At 44.5% G+C, this 17,660-nt stretch overlaps 1 protein-coding gene and 1 long non-coding RNA gene across 5 annotated transcripts; one reads left to right on the top strand and one right to left on the bottom strand.

Annotated features, from left to right (window-relative positions):
• Positions 1-1,479: 1,479 nt before the first annotated feature.
• luc7l3 (LUC7-like 3 pre-mRNA splicing factor) lies at positions 1,480-9,591 on the bottom strand. Of its 4 annotated transcripts, none has more exons than XM_048245100.1 (11): positions 9,357-9,591; positions 7,897-7,963; positions 7,733-7,772; positions 7,493-7,637; positions 7,197-7,274; positions 6,582-6,701; positions 5,952-6,113; positions 5,285-5,631; positions 4,780-4,976; positions 4,123-4,322; positions 1,480-2,122 (listed from the first exon to the last, which is right to left on the bottom strand). In XM_048245100.1, exons 1-10 carry the CDS (start codon positions 9,453-9,455, stop codon positions 4,156-4,158), a joined length of 1,422 nt encoding a protein of 473 aa, XP_048101057.1. In that variant the 5' UTR covers positions 9,456-9,591; the 3' UTR covers positions 1,480-2,122; positions 4,123-4,155. The 4 variants fall into 4 exon arrangements, with proteins under 4 accessions (XP_048101057.1, XP_048101058.1, XP_048101060.1 ...); XM_048245101.1 differs by having other exon boundaries at positions 7,197-7,271; XM_048245103.1 differs by having other exon boundaries at positions 6,597-6,701; positions 7,197-7,271.
• Positions 9,592-11,905: 2,314 nt separating this feature from the next.
• Positions 11,906-16,325, top strand: LOC125296468. Its single transcript, XR_007193761.1, has 3 exons — positions 11,906-12,293; positions 14,430-14,651; positions 15,238-16,325. It is a non-coding gene; the product is annotated as an uncharacterized LOC125296468 (long non-coding RNA).
• The last annotated feature ends 1,335 nt before the right edge of the window (positions 16,326-17,660 follow it).

The following is a 17,660-nucleotide window of genomic DNA, read 5'->3' as shown; positions in this document are numbered from 1 at the left end:
TATTGTGGATGACACTTATTGTGGAAATGATTTCACAGAGAACAACATTCGATGCCATAAGCAGTTCCCTCATCGTGGGTAGAGGGAGCAGGACTTGAGGAAAGGGAAGGGTGGGGAAGGATTTCCTTTGCCCGGTGTGAGAGTGCAGTTGCATGACGGGGACTAAATTCTGCGCAGTCTAGTTCATTCTCGACTATTCCTAGTGATCCAGAACATTGCTATTATATGCAGACCCTACTAATACACAGAAGTGTGTAAATCAGAGTGACCACTGAACTTGCACTTGCTCCCCTCTCCAATAGAAGAAATACTCCCCCTGCCGGCTAAATTAGAGCGCTCATAGTGAACAGTAGGCATGGGACATAGGTCACACAACTACAACGTCCCTCAACTTCTCAGGAAAAACCCTACACATGGTTTTAAATCGTTGCTGGAATTGGAAACCCAGTGGATATACACCACGACCTGAGGCAAAGTAATTATTAGATCAACCACATGGTAATGTTATGTCCCGCCTCACATAGGTGCCATAATCAAGGCGCCCAATGCACACTAAAATTGGAGAAAATAATTTAAAAGATTGATGGGGTGGCCTGGTTGGGGCATAGACTGAGAGCGGTGACACAAACATACAAAAAGTAAAATAGATATTATAGCCTTATATTCAATAGTAACTTGTACATTATGAAACCAAATTGTTTATTTTATGTAATTTTTTTTCTAAAGCTCATACCTTGGTATATGCAATGCAAAGATAATTTTTTTTTTTCAAGTAAAGCAGTAGCCAACTACCATGAAGTGGCGATGTGCATGGACAGAACTTCATTGCAATAGTAGAAATCAGCCCAACTGACACTTGCGATGCTACGCGTGTCCTTACATATCCATAAATATAGCCTAAATAATTTGGCCAACATAAAATCAACAGAAGATGTTTGTTTTGGCTAAGAAAACTACTTTTTGGTTGCTTTTTTATGCCTTTAATGCGACAGGATAGTGGAGTGTGACAGGAAGTGAGAGGGAGAGAGTCGGGGTGGGATCCGGAAAGGACCACGGGGCGGGAATCGAACCCGGGTCGCCGGCGTACGGTGCCCCAGCCAGTTGCGCCACGGCTGGGGCCAAGAAAAAAATGGATTTTGGGGGTGGTCTATACCCCCCACCTGGCTCTGCTTACTATGCTGTGTAGTACATTCTTCCATAGGCCTATTTCACAGGTAAAGCAGGCATGAGCGTCTTTAAAAGAGGGTTACATGTTCTAGTTCATGGCAAACGTAGCTTTGAGATACTCGTAAGTTGTGAAAATTGAGTTTCAAATTCAGTGTGCTTAAAAGCAACCACACAAGAGTGTGTGTGTGTGTGTGTGTGTGTGTGTGTGTGTGTAAGCTATTGCTTAATTAACGTTAGTAGCATCTAACGTGTGGTACATTACAAAGTCAAACCCAAACCAGTTTAATACTCAAGTAGACAATTAAGAGACTGTTCATTTTCAAACATTTTATTCAAGACAAATACATGTTCTTAAGATTTGAACAAAATTGAAAAAATAAAATAACTCACTTCTCAAAACTAAACGTGACTGATTGGGTATGCCTTACAGAGGGGAAGAGAAAAATGGAACCTTCTTGCTGTCCATTCCTAACACTGTACAAATGCTTCAAACCGAGACTGAAGGGCAAAAATAGTGACATGAATACCATTACTTTACAAACTGAAAAGAATAAAAATAAAATAAAACATGCCACGGGTACAGCTTTCATTTTTATCCTGAATGCTGGTGAACAAAGTAAGTGTAGACCTTAAAACACACTTCTCCTCTACCTGGTTTTTGTGTACTTTCATTTTTAATTCATAGCAGTAGTTAAGACGGGAAAGACATTATTAACAGAAATGAACACTACAGGTCCTGTCAATGTAGCTGCAAAAAAGGGCAACCTCTCTTAAAACATGTTTTTATTTTGCTAAATCTGTTTTTGTTTTGTTTTATGGTTTTATTATTATTTTAAACTGTCAACAGGCCACTACACATCTGTGGGTCACCTTGTTTTAAGCAGCAGAGTTGCGTGTTCTGGTCAGGGGAGGTCTTCGGTTCTTCTGTTCTCCTGTCAGGGCGATCCAGGGGTTCCTGACGTGCACAAACGTTCAGAGAGAAAACCAGATTAGAACGGGAGACGCCACATGTCCGCGTCAGGCAAACAGGCTGCTCAATATGCACCACAAACCACTTCAAAGTAAAAAAATAAAATAAAAAAGGAAATCTGCTCAAAAAGGAACACTGGCATTTCACAGAGGCGTCACCATAAGGACACCAGGGCAATCCACATGACCCATGAACCAGGAGCGGAGGACATGACTGACTGCATCAGAACATGATGAGCACAGCTCATCATGAGCTAGACCGTAACAACCCTTTTTTTTAATGCTTGCACTAGATGCTCAAAATGTAAAACAAATAGACAGAATGGAATATAGAGAGAACAGAAAAGAGAGCGAGAGATTAAGAAACAAGCGAAAGAAAGAAAGAAAGTAAGAAAGAAAGAGAGAGAGTAGTCTGCCATTTTAAAATCATTTGGAGGAAAGCACAAGGCTGAGAGGAAGGCCTGAGGTACTAAGGTGGAAGATGTCAACCTGGAGGTTAAGACTAGCCCATTTAATATCCCCTCATCTGTGCAATCAGCATGCAGACATCCATCTCACGATACAGCCCCACAGTTGCAGAGTGCTAAGTGAATTACTGTGGCAGAGGACAATTGTTAACACTTACTTATTTAGCAGTTTGTTACGCCACAGATGGGGAAGAGGCTGTGATAATGAAACTGAAAGCTATAGATTGATCAAATAGGACTGGGCCTCGGCAACAATTCTATCTGTGCTGGAGCTACAGCTCCTAGCTTTAACACCCTGTTTATTCTTTCAGGAGGAAAAGGCCCAAGTGTCAGATTTGGGGATATAAATTGGGATCTTTAAACTTTTTCTTTGTTTAAAAATTGTGTATCTTCTGGTGGGCAGCCTTCTCATAACACAAAACCACAACGTAAAATCTTAACTGTGTCAACAGAACATAATAAAACAACAACAAAACAAAAATAAAAAGTACATCAAGCTTCTGAAAAAACGTTCACAGGCAACAGCATTCAGAATAAATATGGATGTGGGTAAAGAAAGGAGTACCTTGGGTGAGTACCTGCACAGTTTGACAGTATCCTTGATTTTTAATTTGGCTTTTTCATGAGAGGGGGGGAAGAGTCGCTCACAACACCAACGCTGTGGTATGAGGTATGGAAGTCAGCTGCAATTATTCATTAGCCCTATACTTCCACTCCCACAATGCTATCTGGCTTGTCCAGTTTAAGAACACTGCGTTAAAATGCAAGGCAATGAAGCACAAAAAAAAGACGGCACACATCCTGTCGTCACTGGGAGGAAAGAGAGGCGGGACTGCAGTTTAATGAATTAATGAGTCATTAGTTTGTCTTAAAGACTCGTTTTCAGATACACCTTTAAAAAACAGTACTGAGAGTTTGAAAATACTGATTGACATGGGAGAAGGGACTTAAAAAAATGCTGTGTGCCTATATATGTCTGAGCATGTATAGACACACAAACCATTTTGTAATGCTTGATATAATGGGGCTTATATGACTTTATGAACTACTGTTTACTGTCAGCATAGATGGGTTTTTCATTAGCAGTTCAGCTTGAGACAGCACAAAGCAATGGCCACAAAAAGTCATATCATAAGAGTTAAAAATTTGGAAGAGAAACTGGTCTAGAGAGACACATGTATGTTATGACCGATACAAAACGAAGTACCTCCGAGCACGTTTCTCAGGGCTACACTGGCTTTTCCCTCTGGCTTTGAGTTTCTGTCTACCTTCTTCCATCTTCAGTGCATACTTACGATGCACTAGCCAAAAAAAACAGGAAGACAAATCAAAAGACATAACTGAAAGTAAAGGAGGGAAGGTAAGGGAGGGGAGGGAGGAGGTTGTGTGTGTGGGGGGAGGGGGTTGTTAGGGATGGCAGTGGGGGTATGGTGGGGAGAGGGGGGGAGGGAAGGAGTGGGGTGGGGTGGGGGGGCAGGGGGGAGGAGAGAGCCAAGCTGGAGGGGGACTCTGCACTTACCTGGGCCTGATCTGAGGTCCTATCAGATCAGTTTTAATTGGACTGAGTGTCACCTTCAGATTGGATGTCTTCGCGCGTGCCATTGAGCTCGGCTTTGGGAGCATCTACCTCCATGGACTCGGCCTTGGGGAGCTCGCTGGCCTTGTCGTCACTAGACGGCGCCTTTTTGCTGGTGCGCCTCTCCTCACCGTCCTTGTGGTCTGGAGGAGACACCAGCACAGCACACCACAGCACAGCTGATGAACTCAGATACAGTAAGTGTAACATACTGATATATCACTGTATGCCTGCAATGCTAAATAAATAGTACAATGGGGATGGCCTTTTAATCAAATTAATGTATAAACATGAAGTTGTGCGTCATGTTATTGAAGGAGAGTAAAGTTGCTTCCCTGAAGATGAGTTAGATGTAGGCTACAGTTAAGTTATGTTGGCCATTCATTCATACACATGTGGCTGAACAACACATTATGTATGTAATGACATGTCAATAGACACTCAAGTCTCTAGGTAAGCTTACCTTTAAACAATGACAAGGCTATAAAAGATCTGGCTTATCAGATTGCTACCTAAGAAAATCTGGACCAGTGTGGTCTAGTTGTCTGAAGTGGAACAGCTACTTAAAATGAAGGTGAGAAAGCTGGAGCTGGTTCTGACCTTTGTCTTTGGAGGATCGGTCCTTGTCCTTCTCCCTGTCCTTGTCGCGGTCCCGCTCCCGCTCCCTGTCCCTGCTCCGGCTGCGGTGCTTGTGGGACTTGCGCTCCGAGCTGCGGGACCTCCTCCTTTCCCTGCTGCGTGAGCGCTTCCTCCTGTCGGATCGGTCCCGGCTGCGCCTCCTCTCTCTGTCGCGACTCCTGTGGCCACACACACACACCACTCTTCATTTAATCTATTCCAACGTGACACTTCTCTTGGCTTCTCTCTAGATCATTAACCAACCTCACTCATAAATGGCTATTCAAATTTCCGAGAACTAAAAGGACAAGTTGTCCCACCTTAAATTGCTGCAATATGAACACTGATGTCATACTCTTCATACAGTGTTTGGACTACTGACTATATAGCACAACACACTCACACATTTACTCTGAATCTATATAAAAATCAACAGTTCCTGTATGGCCAACAATAGTGCTTGCTGTGTGTCAAGTGGCAGTAATACCTGCTGCGTTTGCGCTCGCGCTCACGGTCCTTGCTCCTGGAACGTTTGCGGTCTCTCGAGCGACTCCTCCGGCGGTCTGACGCCCGGCTGGAGTGTCTGCTGTGTGAGCTGCTGCGTCTGCCCCGTCGCTCGCGGTCCCTCTCCCGCTCGCGCTCTCTCTCCCTCTCACGCTCGCGCTCTCTCTCCCGCTCCCGCTCCCTTTCCTTCTCCTTCTCACGCTCCTTCTCCTTCTCCTCCTCTTCCTTGCGCTTCTTCTCGCGCTCCTCTCGCTCGCGCTCCCGGTCTTCGCGCTCCTTGCGCAGTTTGGTGTCCTGCTCGGGTTCCTCGGAACGCCTCCGCAGTTTCTCCTGCGAGAGGGAGAAGGCCGTCAGTATAACAGGGTATACATCACCACATACGTGTAGTCCAAAACACAGTAGGTTAGCCAGACCAGAACAGAGGCCCAGCCACTCTAGACCTAGGTTATCATAAAAACTACTTCCAGAGAGCCTGCAAAGTTTTCACTATACTATTTCAGACACTTTCTCACGATGATATTGTGGGACTGAAGCCTATGCAGTGTGACCCACATTATTATACGATCCCACCTGAAAGATGACAACTAGTCTGCACTTATACAACAGTATAAGTCGCAGGCCTCATCAAAGTGATCTACACACACACACACCTTTAGCTCCTCTACAGTAGATTTGATCTTGGCATAGCCCATGTGCTGCTTGCCCATCAGGTGGTCATCCACCCGGGACTGGGCATCGCCCACGATGAGGAAGGCTCCGCACACCTCACACACCTCCATCTGCTTCTCCTGAGCCGCAAAGCTCTCAATCGTCTGGTGGGGGGAATAAGGAGAGAGGTCGGCAAAAACAATACTTTAAGGCAGTCAAGGTGAGCTAGATAAAATAGTACTGAAGTATAAAAACATTGAAATAAATGTATTGTTATGGGCAGGTTTTATAAAGTACAGTCAGCCTTGCTAGCATCTGCTGTTTAGAACACTAAACTATAGAGTCATCTCCAAACTGTACATACTGAATGGGTGAGCATATGTTGGCCTGTGTAAGACTGTGTACCGGTATTAACAGTACGCACCATCAGCACAGCTGTGGAGTGCCCTATGGACTATATTTAAGCCTGAGTATGTGTGTGGGAGCGAATGAGAGGTGGTTGGAAACAGGAGAATGGCGCAGAGTATGTGTGTGTGAGCGGATGAGAGGTGTTGAGACAGGAGAATGGCGCAGAGTATGTGTGTGTGAGCGGATGAGGGGTGTTGAGACAGGAGAATGGCGCGAGTCCTTACGTCCGTGGGACTCACCGAGGGGGTGGAGCTGAGCTGCTCCCTCTCGTCCTTCAGCTGCTCCACCAGCTTCATCATGCCCTGCGCCTCCTCCACCCGACCCTCCGAGCCCAGCTCCTCAATCTGCACAGCACAGGCACAAAGCCACGGGGAACAAACAGATGTCAGCTACAGCATCACATCCCACCCCCACCATTATGCAGCACATCATACAGCCCAGCTACAGCACATCACACGGCCCACCCCAGTGAAACTGAGGTCAGCTGCAGCAGATCATACACCCAAGTGGTTCTCCATCCGGCTGCTGAGATTCTCTTGCATCACATGTTTCCCATCTTTCCCTGTTCTGGAAAACCTGCTTGCACTCTCAATCTCCTAGAATCACCATTAGCTGAGCATGTCTACAGTAATTAATCCAAAAGTATTTTAGTTGCACCTATCTCAGTGAAAGGTATTTGATTGGGTCAGGAAAGAGAGAAGATATTTCGGGACAGGGAGGTCCAGGGGTAAAACTGAGTATGAGGAGTATGGGAACACCATGGTGGTTTCTGTTACTGCAGCTGCTCTATATAATGACTAGCAACAGCACCATCCCATTCACACAGCACACAGGCTTACCTGCAGGACCAGCTCCTCAATCTTCTCTGTCAGAACCAGGGCCTTCTCCTCATTCTTTGTTGATGGACCAGGTCCCTGCTATTAAGGAGTACGCATAAGCATGTTGTTAAGAACACATAACCTCTTCGTAAAAAAAAAAAAGAAGCAGAGTTAACACATCTTAAAACCATTACTCGTCATTTTTGTTGTTAAAGTCAAACTACTATATACCATCTATTTTTGATAGCATGACATAAGATTGCGTTGTGTAACACTTGTTTTGCCACCAGATTACATTGAGAAAGTGGGGAACTTACCCCAGCGGCCTGCTGTGCCTGTGACAAAGCCAGCCTGGCATGGCCCCTGCGAATCCTTCGCTCCACCTCAGCCAGCAGACTCTGCAGGTATCGCAGGAAGTCCCGCTCATAGCCTTCCTTCATGAAACGCGAGCTCTTTTCATACCTGACGCACACAAAATACACGTCATTCTTTCCCATTTACCCACATAGAGAGGTTCTTTAAAATGTGAACACCTATGGACACAACACACCACTTACAATTTCCTAAGGTTTTCATCATGGATCTTTTCACAAGGACCTGTGAAGCACAGTAAGTAACATGATAAGTAATAAACATGAGGGAATTGATGTCCCTTCAATTCAGTATATATATTTTGTGAGTGTTTCTGTACTGTGTACAGTAAGGTCAATCCTTTACTTACCCAGATCTGATCGGGTGTTTGTGAATAGCTCGGCAGGACAGAATCCACACAGGTAATATTTACATACCTACAAGAGAGAAAACAATTGAATAACTAAGCATCAAATTAGGCATAAGTGCTTACAGAAAACCAGGAAAATGTGCCTGAAATCTAGCCAACCGAACAAATAGAAATACAACACTGCTGAACACCGATTCTGTGTTCATTTCCCTAAATCACTTTTGAGTAAGAATTTACCTGATACCACATAAAGCTGTGGTTTTCTCAATAAAATACGACACTGGGTCCACTTTAAATACATCAGTGTAAATAAGAACAACTGACAATCCCAACAATACATTTCCAAACTTTTAAATCTGTGCGTTCTCTCGTGCGAGTGACCGAGCAAGCCTGTTGTATAACAGGTGAGTCGACATGTTTCCATGAACATAACGCTGAGCAACCAAACTGAAAGGAACTTAGCGACAGATGCACTGTTGCATTGGCTCATTTGACATCTGTGCTGGGCGTAGTGTCACTAATGCTATTTGACTAGTTTGACTAACTTGGCATAATTATACTATATCGGCATATTATCTACTTTCAGTTCAATCATAAGCCAAGCGTACTGACGTTAGCGTCAGGTAACGTTAAATGGGGATGATGTCCGACCGACATTCGCAGCACCGCCAACTGTTGTAGTTAGTTAGCAAGCTAACCAATGGTAGATACCGAATCATACGTAAAATGTAATTATTGCTTGGGAAGTTTAACATGTCAGTATTGTGGGAACACGGGCCTGGTCGTTAACAAAGGTCGCACAATGGGCGGGAATGGTTGCTTAACATGGCAGGCTAATGGTTTCGCTGCATCTCGTCGTCAAGGCTGGGTTGCTAGGTCTCCACTCAATCGCCTGCCTAACTGTAGTATAACTTGCTAACAAATCCACTTGCTAGAGAGAGAGAGCTATCCAATAACGGCATCACTACTAGCTTATGTAGCAACTACTTGTACTTGTAGCAACTATGGCTAACTGATAGACAGCATGCTAATGGCGATAGCAAATGTTAACAGAGGTGCAGGATTTTCTTTAACAACTAGCAGTACTCCAAGATTAAAGTTACCAACTCAAAAACGTGATTAAACACACAACAATGCCAGTTATTTTAGCAATAACACAGCATCAATCTTAATTCCGTGGGTTAGTCTTACCCCAATCGCAAGGTCTTAGGGATAGACACATTGTGCTAACTAGGTATCGATAGCAAGGTGGCTAGAACCATGGCTAAGTAATATATAAACTTACATTAATCCTGACTGATGTTAAAGTTATTTTGCCGATTGACTTATTTTCACTTCTGTTCAGACTTAACATACCACATGAAATACACTCTCTGTTGTCGCGTGCATATTACTATCTTGTCAACTAAATGTTAACGTCAGCTATGCTAAATCAAGTTAACGTTAAGTGGCTCACTCACAGTCTCGTGGTCCCAGCGGACATTACTTCGTTTCTCGTCAGGGGCCAAATTTCTATCCCGGCCCATTAACTCGTCGAGTAACTGGGCAGCAGAAAGCATTTTGACAGAGAATAGTTCGCTATTCACATAAAATTCTTCTTTTTCAGCATTTAACTTAAACACTACTTTGCGCTTCCGACAACACCAACAAAATGGCAGCTGCCTCGACACCGTTTACCCAGCATGCATCTGAAGCATGTGTGTGGTGTCAGAGAATGTGGTGTGATAGTTGTGATGACGGCGGTTCGGAATGACCCCGCATCCTTGGAAGGTAGAGCCAGACAAACGTTTAATATGGCTCTTAGTGATTATGTAGACTATGATACATACTTCATCATACATGATGATATTCAGGGGTTAAATTGGGCCTTCATTCATGGTGTTGAATATGGTGATAACTAGCCTAGGCCACTACTACCCAAACTGTTCTTGTTCAACTGTTCTGGGCCCACTTCCCCGAAAGCATCTTAAGCCTAAGAGCGTCGTAAAGTCCCTCTTACGAACGTCTTAAGATTTGCCGACTGTTTCCCGAAACCATCGTAGCTTAAGAGCATCGTGAAAACACTCGTAGATCTACGAGTGCTCCAGAGTACTCGTTACCGGCTAAGAGCGTCTTAACAGTAGCCTACTTCTCACTGAGGTCACCAACAGGACATACAGAGGAATTAGGCCTACAACTTAGAATACATAATCCTTTACGTTCCCATTCTTTATTGTGTTTACCTGTGATGAATCAGATTTTAGCGTGCAAAATAGCCTACATTTAATGGTCATAATAATGTGATGAAAAGCGGACAAAAATGCAATCAAGTTATGAAACGAGACGTTGCCAGAATAGTTTGACATTATCTTTGCTAAGTGAATATTTTATTAGGCCTATGAGGTAAAAAGCAGAGAAAGCAACATGTGGTTTAGTCTGTAGCCTACTGCATCAAAATCTAAGCCTACACATTTCCTCTCTTTCTTTCTCGACTTCTTTCTTATCTTCAAACGTGTTCTTAAGTGGCACCGCGAAAAATTATTGCATGGTGCAACAATCTAATCTTAAAATAATTACAATTATTTATGTCTCTGTGTGGTATAGCCTACTTGGGATGCTTACATGCAGATGTCAAAGTGTTTCTAATTTCGTATTGATGTGAATTAATGTGTAGATCCGAAGTTTAAATGGTAGGCCTATAGCTGTGACGTGCAGTCACCTGACATCATCGTCAAATCAGAGGATATTTCAGAACTATTAACGTGGACAGCTCCCCTTAAGAGCATCTTAAGAGCAGTGCATGCGCGTTCACGCGACGAGCATGTTCGGGAAACAGTCGGAAAAACCAAACGAACGATCGTAAGATGAATCGTAGAAAACCCTCTTAAGAGCGTGTCTCCGTCGTTATCGGGGAAGTGGGCCCTGACCTGTTGATTTCTAGGCAAGTCATTCTGTCCTTTTATGTTGTATGTCTGTCTTGATTGATATGCCACAAGGATAGGCAATGAAAACATGACAAAGCTGACCTTTGAGCTTGTGCAGTACAAGGCTTTTGAGTTCCTGTGATGGCCAGGAGAAATGTTCAGTGGCAATAATACTGTGATTGTGTTGTGTAGTAAACACATAGCTATATTTTGTTAAATTAAACAGAAACCATTAATGCCCCATATAGAAATGTATTTGTGACAAGATTATATGTCATATCTGTAAGGGTTGTAAAATGATGAACTAGGCTCATGCCTTGGCATGTATAAGTGAGATGCATTATTTGCAAATTGCCAGCAGGTGGCACAGTTTCATGGTGGTTGTGTTATCATACCAGAATGTTTGGTATGGCTCTGTGTACTTTGTTGCCAGATGTTGAAAAGGTGTTGACAGTTGATATTTTATAATTACATGTATTGACATGATATCCTCCAATGACTTTAATTGTTCTTCTCCCTCAGAATGACAGACATAGCCAAAAACATTTACTGTAAAACATAGAACTGGTGGATAATTGGTAGAACACTAGCATTTGACAAGTGTGTCTCTTGACCTTTGTTAGCAGAATCTGTTACAAGATCATATAGATGAGCCTGAGGTACAGATTTATTTCATGTAGTCTCTGGGTGGCCCTTGGGGATCAATAAAGTATCTATCTATCTATCTATCTATCTATCTATCTGTCTATCTATATCAAAGAAGCAATGTCCTAGAATCTACCAATTAGAATCTAGATTAGTTCTGGTTACTGTATGTCAGGGTCAGATCTGGCCACTCTCATCCGGTTCCAAATATTTGCACCTTTATAGATCTTGTGGTTAGTGTTCTCTCTCATGAAATTTCAGGATGTTGTCGTTCTCTCCAACATCAAAGAGTCCTCTTTCTGTCCTCAAACCTCTTTCTGTTGTCTTTCCCAAAATAGACATCCTGGCTGACCCCTATAAACCCTGTGCTTATCAGGTAAAGGTAAAAAAGGAACTATAACATTTCCATAGCATTGATTTTCTGTTCTGGTCTTTTGTGTACATAATTCATATAAATTTGATCATCATGGTTCATTATGCATTCTGCGATCCCTGTTGTCCCTGCTAGGAAACAGTTCCCACGGAGGTTTAGTGTGAAACAGAAGCCATTGGTTCACACAGACCACAGTCATTAAACTTGATATCCACACCTTGCCTCCACACAGCTCCCCTGATTTCATTTCTGCTGTGCTCAGTGGCACGCTGGCTGTTGGAGCACAGCCTCTCTGCATGGCGTAGGAAAGGCATGGAACCGTGGCACCGGAGCTAAGCCCTGGGCAGAGGAACAAAGGCTGAGAGAGAGATAAGAGGAGCACCCCGTGCTTTGGGCTCCCTGGCATGCTCCTGCCACCTGCTGGCGCCTTGGATAATCCTGTTTTTGCAGTGCATTGGTCGTGCATGCTGCTAAATGTGTGTGTGTGTGTGTGTGTGTGTGTGTGTGTGTGTGTGTCTTAGATAGTGGCCTCGCTTGAAAAGCGGTCCACGTACATCCTTGCTCCTTTTGTTCGGCAGCGCATGGATACAACAACCCCTACAGCGAAGAGCTGAGGAGAGACAAAATGCAATTAAACACCAATAAGGGAAAATGACGTGTATGCAGAGCGAAAGCTTTAATCTGTCTCTGTTTGGGGAGCTCGGCGTAAATCTGTTTGTTCTGTTCTCCACAGCTGATTAGGCAAACATTTAGCCTGCTGCATTTAACAGTGAGGGATCACATGCATACAGACCAGCTATTATGAGCAATTTCACCAAATCATAACAAAATTGGGGTTGACCAAGACTACACATGATTTCAGGCTCCTGTAGCAACAGAGAGGTATGTAACAGGAAGGCTCTAAAAAAGGGTCCTAATCATTTAGTTAAAAAAAAGCTTCCCCATTTCCCTCACTACAACATGGCATTACATTAGAATACATTTTCACCTTTCGCCTTGTCCTGGAAAGGGCACATGGCTGTTTTTTTTTTGGGGGATATGTGAGCTGCTCATTTGGCAGGGGGGGATACTGTAACCTCCGTAGGCCTGGTGATGACGTAGTCAGGAAGGGAAGGCGCTTGGCCAGGATAACTCAGTCATGTGTGTCCAGCCAGAAAGCACACAGTTGGGTTAATATCGCCCAGGCCAAAGCCATATGGTCGCACACAAGAGAGGACTTCCTTCCTAAATGAGTTAGTTTGGGATGTAGTGGCTTTTGTTCTTGATCATCATAACAATCATAGCTGTTGGCCATGGCCTGTAGAACTATACCTCAAACCAGCTGTGGATGAACTGCCAAATGGTGGGGTTTGAAACATGACCACAGGTGATGCAAAAGTCCAACATTGTGATCCTGGGTGGTGAACAAACTACACGTGTAAGAACCAACACAGACAGACATAATCTCTTGCTCCTTGCCATGTCATGAAATCGTAACAAAATAGGGCTCGACCGGGACTACACGTGATTGGTGATTGTGCTCCCGTATCAACAGGAAAGGATATAACAAGAAGGCTCTGAAAAAGGATCCTAATAATTTCTTTTTGAAAAAGCTATTCTATTTCCTCCCAAACTGGGGTCACTTCAACATGTCAGTGCATTATAATGCATTATGCCCTGTCCTGGTAAGGTTGCTATTTTTTGAATAAGTGGGCGTGAGCTGCAGGTCTGACGATGACGTAGCCAGCCAGAAGATGCTTGGCCAATATGGCTTATGTGTGTGTAGCCACCAAGCACACAGTTGGGTTAATATCGCCCTGGCCAAAGCCATATGCTCACACACAAGAGAGGGCCTCCTGCTTAAACAAGTCAGTTTGTGATGTGGTGGTTTCTGTAGAAGTTTATGACCATTAGAGTCATAGCTGTCAGTAGCACATCACTGGTAAAAACAGTCAATCACACCAGCTGCTGTTAAACTGCTGCATAACAAGTAGATGTACAACTCCTTAAAAAAGTGACGGCGCAGACAGACACACCATCTCTTGCTCTTTGCCATGCAGCAGCACGATGCTGGGACCATGACCACACGTGCTGCAGAACGATTGCTCCCAGCCCCCCTGGAAGGCTGTGTCCCCTGGCCGCATCTCTTGGGCCTATTGTGCGCAACGAGGGCATATGACACGAAGCACAATGGCACACACACACACACACACACACACACACACACATAGAGGGAGGAGGAGTGCAACAATGGGTGCGATGCCATCACTCTCACGTGTACCTCCTCAGCGTCCCCACTGTCAGACACCACGGGTGCTCAAGACCGCTCGGGCTCGGCGGCTCCAGCAGAAAGGAGCTATTGTCCCCAGGCTTCTCTCATCCCCTTAGCTCATCAGCACAAGGCTGAGAAGTACCAGACAGAGATCTATGGGTATTGACAGGGAGAATATTAAAGGAAGAGGGTATGCACACTGTAAAGTTTCGAAATATAAGAATCTGTATTGGGAATAAGGTAGGAGTAGCTAGACCGTAGCATTTCCAGCTGTCTGTCAAGGTCTTATTTTTATCTCTCTCTCTATCTCTTTCTCAGACTCATGTCTATCTTTCTCTCTCTCCTGTCATTTCTTCACAAGGAGCGCTGTGCATTCTCATTCCCAGTTGCACTAAAAGACAGAGGACGAGAGAGAATAGAGGCTTGTGAACCTGGAGATGAAAATACGCCATTAATATTCTGACTGACGAGTCGAGCTAAGCAGGGAAGCCAGTCAGAACCTGGAGACTCAGGGACTACCACCAGCCTCTCAGACAGCCATACACACACATGCCCATCCATTTGTGTGTGTGTGCATGTTAAGGTGGGTATATGTGTGTGTGTCATTGTCTCCCTCCACAGCACCACTGAATCACCAGCCACCCGGCGTGGCCCCTGATGCTCAATTTGATGGTCTGAATGATAGCCGATAATACAAAACTAAACCCCGCCCAGGTCAGACAGCGAGAGGAGAGGGGCCAGCTGGGTTATTAGCGCCCTGCGCGCCGCTGCCACACGTGGCTATGTGCTGGTGCACGCGACACGTGAAGCGCCTATTCAATTCAGTCACTCTGACCTTCGTGGGCAGCTGTGAACTTCAGCGAGTGCGGCACATATGCTGCATGGCAGATGCTCATCTGTGTGCGGCATGGGATTGGTCATAACGAAAGCTCTTTTTTCCCCCTCGTCTTTCCTCCCTGCTACAGAGAATGAAAACTCTCCGTACCTACCGATAAATGAGATAGTGTGTCAGGAGAGAGAGATGGGTGCTCTGTTTATAACACTAACACTACATTAACACTACATACCCCTGCATGCCTGAGTTATGTAACTCCGTGAGTTTCCTCTACTCTAATAACACATTGTGAACAGGGTGGGGTGTTTATTACTTAGTTATTTTCTTTCTTCAGAACCCCACCATGGAGAGCAGGTTGGGGGTCGGAAACAGGGAGTCCCAAGGGTCGCCCATTGTTCTCTTCCATGGCTCCAGCGTGGTCTGGGCTGAGGACTTACTAGGGTGAGCCCCGGACAATGTGCTCATGTCTCCGCGGGCGTTGGACGCCAGCCACAGAACCTCTCATCAACTCTCCACACCTCGTCAGCCACTTCGCACACACACACACACACACTGGCGCGGCTCGGGCGCTGCTGACTCCAGCCTCCCCCCTGCGGCGGACCCCTCTCGCTGTGCGAATGCTCATTAGCGTGAGGACAATTATGTAACACCATCAGTCTTCATCACATCGCTCCCCGAGTGGTGCCGGCCAGGCAGCGGAAACAGACACACAGAGCTGTGGGACGGCAGTAGAACCTGGCTGATATCACCCGGAGCAGATCTCTGGCTGAGTTGAGGAGTTAAAGACTTAGGGGGACAAGCAATGGGCCAGCAGGGCATGCGATGTACACATCATTTGGGGATGGGAGAGTGGATCTCAGTCCCGAGCCCTGGTTTGCAAGTGGGTGGATGGTGGAGGGAGCGGAGAGGAGAGAACACTGGCTAAACATTTTATCAGTGACCTTTGACCTGTGTGGTCACTCCTGCTTTGACAGGTTACTAACACAGATGCGAGTCCTTGGTCAAAGTCAGATGGAAGAGCTTGATGGAAAAGAGGCGGTTTTAATTTATTAGGACCTTAAATGGAGGCCTACTTCTGCCCTCTCAGCAGTCTGTAGTCATGATGATGGATCACCTCAGCTCTCTCTCACACACACACACAAACACGGACACACACACACGCACAGCCTGAGTGGACAATGAGACCCACCCTGTAGTGGGATCACATGGTAAGTCTGACATCAGTGCATGTCTGACGCATTTAGATGGTTTATTCAGTGTTCTTCAGCTGTCAGCCGTCAGACAGATTTTTTTTATACACCACACACATGTGCCTGGCGGGAATACAAATAGAATCCTACAGAGAAAAAGACAGTTGATGGTATCAACTGTGACACTGAAAGAGTCTACAGGTGGATCTGGAATATTTTCCAAACTGTTCCACAATTTATAGCTTAAATTTAGAGTTACAGTGATTCAATGTAATTGTATAATTAAAGTGTACAGTGTTAAAATGAAATGGCAAGCCCGATGTCATTGTGTTTTATAGCAACACAAACGCTCTCCATCTCTCAAGAGATCAGAGGATATATGAGTGGAGTGATATGATACCTCCCACAGTGCTCTACACCAGAGGTTCTCAAAGTGTGGGGCGAGCCCCACTAGTGGGGAATAGAGACATGTCAGGTGGGGCGTGACGAACAGGAGGAAATGTGTCTTTTTTTGTGCTTATTTTTTAATAATGAAGATCAGATTCAAAACAAAATAGCCACACACAAACATAGGAGTCATAAACAGACCGACATATGAATTCAAATAGCATCTGGTCCAGCAGGAAATGCAACGGTGTTGTTGAAATCGACTCTGCCACTGGTGAGGGTTATCGGCTTAATGGCCCAGTTGACGGGGTGAGACGGGGCTTGACAATTCCCCACCATTCATTGGCCATTTATTTGATGTTCTGATAGTTGACTGTTTGCCGAATGTCTCCTATCATCTGATTAATGTGATTGCTCTAACTGGTGAGTGTTGTCTGTGCACAACACAGAGAGGCAGTGGATGTGAATCTGCCACTGTGTTTACTGCAGCACTGTGCCTGTATATTTGCCATCCCTGTGGGTGATCAACATTGTGTGCTCCCTGGAAAGAACCTGGGGAACTCATTATGCAAACTTCTGGGGAATTGATCAAACAAAGAGGGCTCAAACTGAGCGAGAATAAGCCAGCAGCAATGTAATTACAGATTCTCAGAACACTCATGCATTTTGCAAATATTTTCTACAAGGTTTTTTTCATGGGACTTCCATGAAGATTTGATCCGGATACGTCTGTAACCTATATATTCAGCCTGCCACATGAAAGGCTGAATATGCATGAATGAAGACTAAAGACACACTTGACTCACACATGTTGTGAATGCCTGTGTTGTCATGAAACTGAAAAAATATACATGCACACACCAAATTATGTTTTAATTAATAAAGCCAACTTTGAATATATCCATTAAAAGATAAGCCACCTTTAAACGACAGAATAACTATATGTTTTTCTTAATTGTGGCTTCTCCAGACTGAATATGCACCAATAAATATCTCTTATTACACATTAATCCTCAATGACATCCGTTAGGAAGAGTAAGTAGGCTAACTGGTGCTCATTTGTCATTCTTTTACGTCATTTGATTGCGCATTCCGTTATGTTTTCTTTTAAATGGCACAACCTCTGCTAAGCACAATCTACACCACTATTCTTTAGCATATTAAATATGTCCTTATTTTT

This window comes from Alosa alosa, chromosome 6 (genome assembly GCF_017589495.1).
Source record: "Alosa alosa isolate M-15738 ecotype Scorff River chromosome 6, AALO_Geno_1.1, whole genome shotgun sequence".
NCBI lineage: Eukaryota > Metazoa > Chordata > Actinopteri > Clupeiformes > Clupeidae > Alosa > Alosa alosa.
The sequence above is the reverse complement of the archived record's forward strand: the minus strand, read 5'-3'. Positions and strand labels throughout refer to the sequence as shown.

What these genes read in the sequence shown, in the direction of transcription:
- luc7l3 (XM_048245100.1), bottom strand. Translation starts at nt 9,455, where the DNA reads ATGCTTTCTGCTGCCCAGTTACTCGACGAGTTAATGGGCCGGGATAGA. An exon ending in GATGAAAACCTTAGGAAATT is followed by an intron (nt 7,638 to 7,732) that starts GTAAGTGGTGTG and finishes TGTGTGCGTCAG; the next exon opens with GTATGAAAAGAGCTCGCGTT. An exon ending in CCGATCCTCCAAAGACAAAG is followed by an intron (nt 4,323 to 4,779) that starts GTCAGAACCAGC and finishes TGTCTCCTCCAG; the next exon opens with ACCACAAGGACGGTGAGGAG.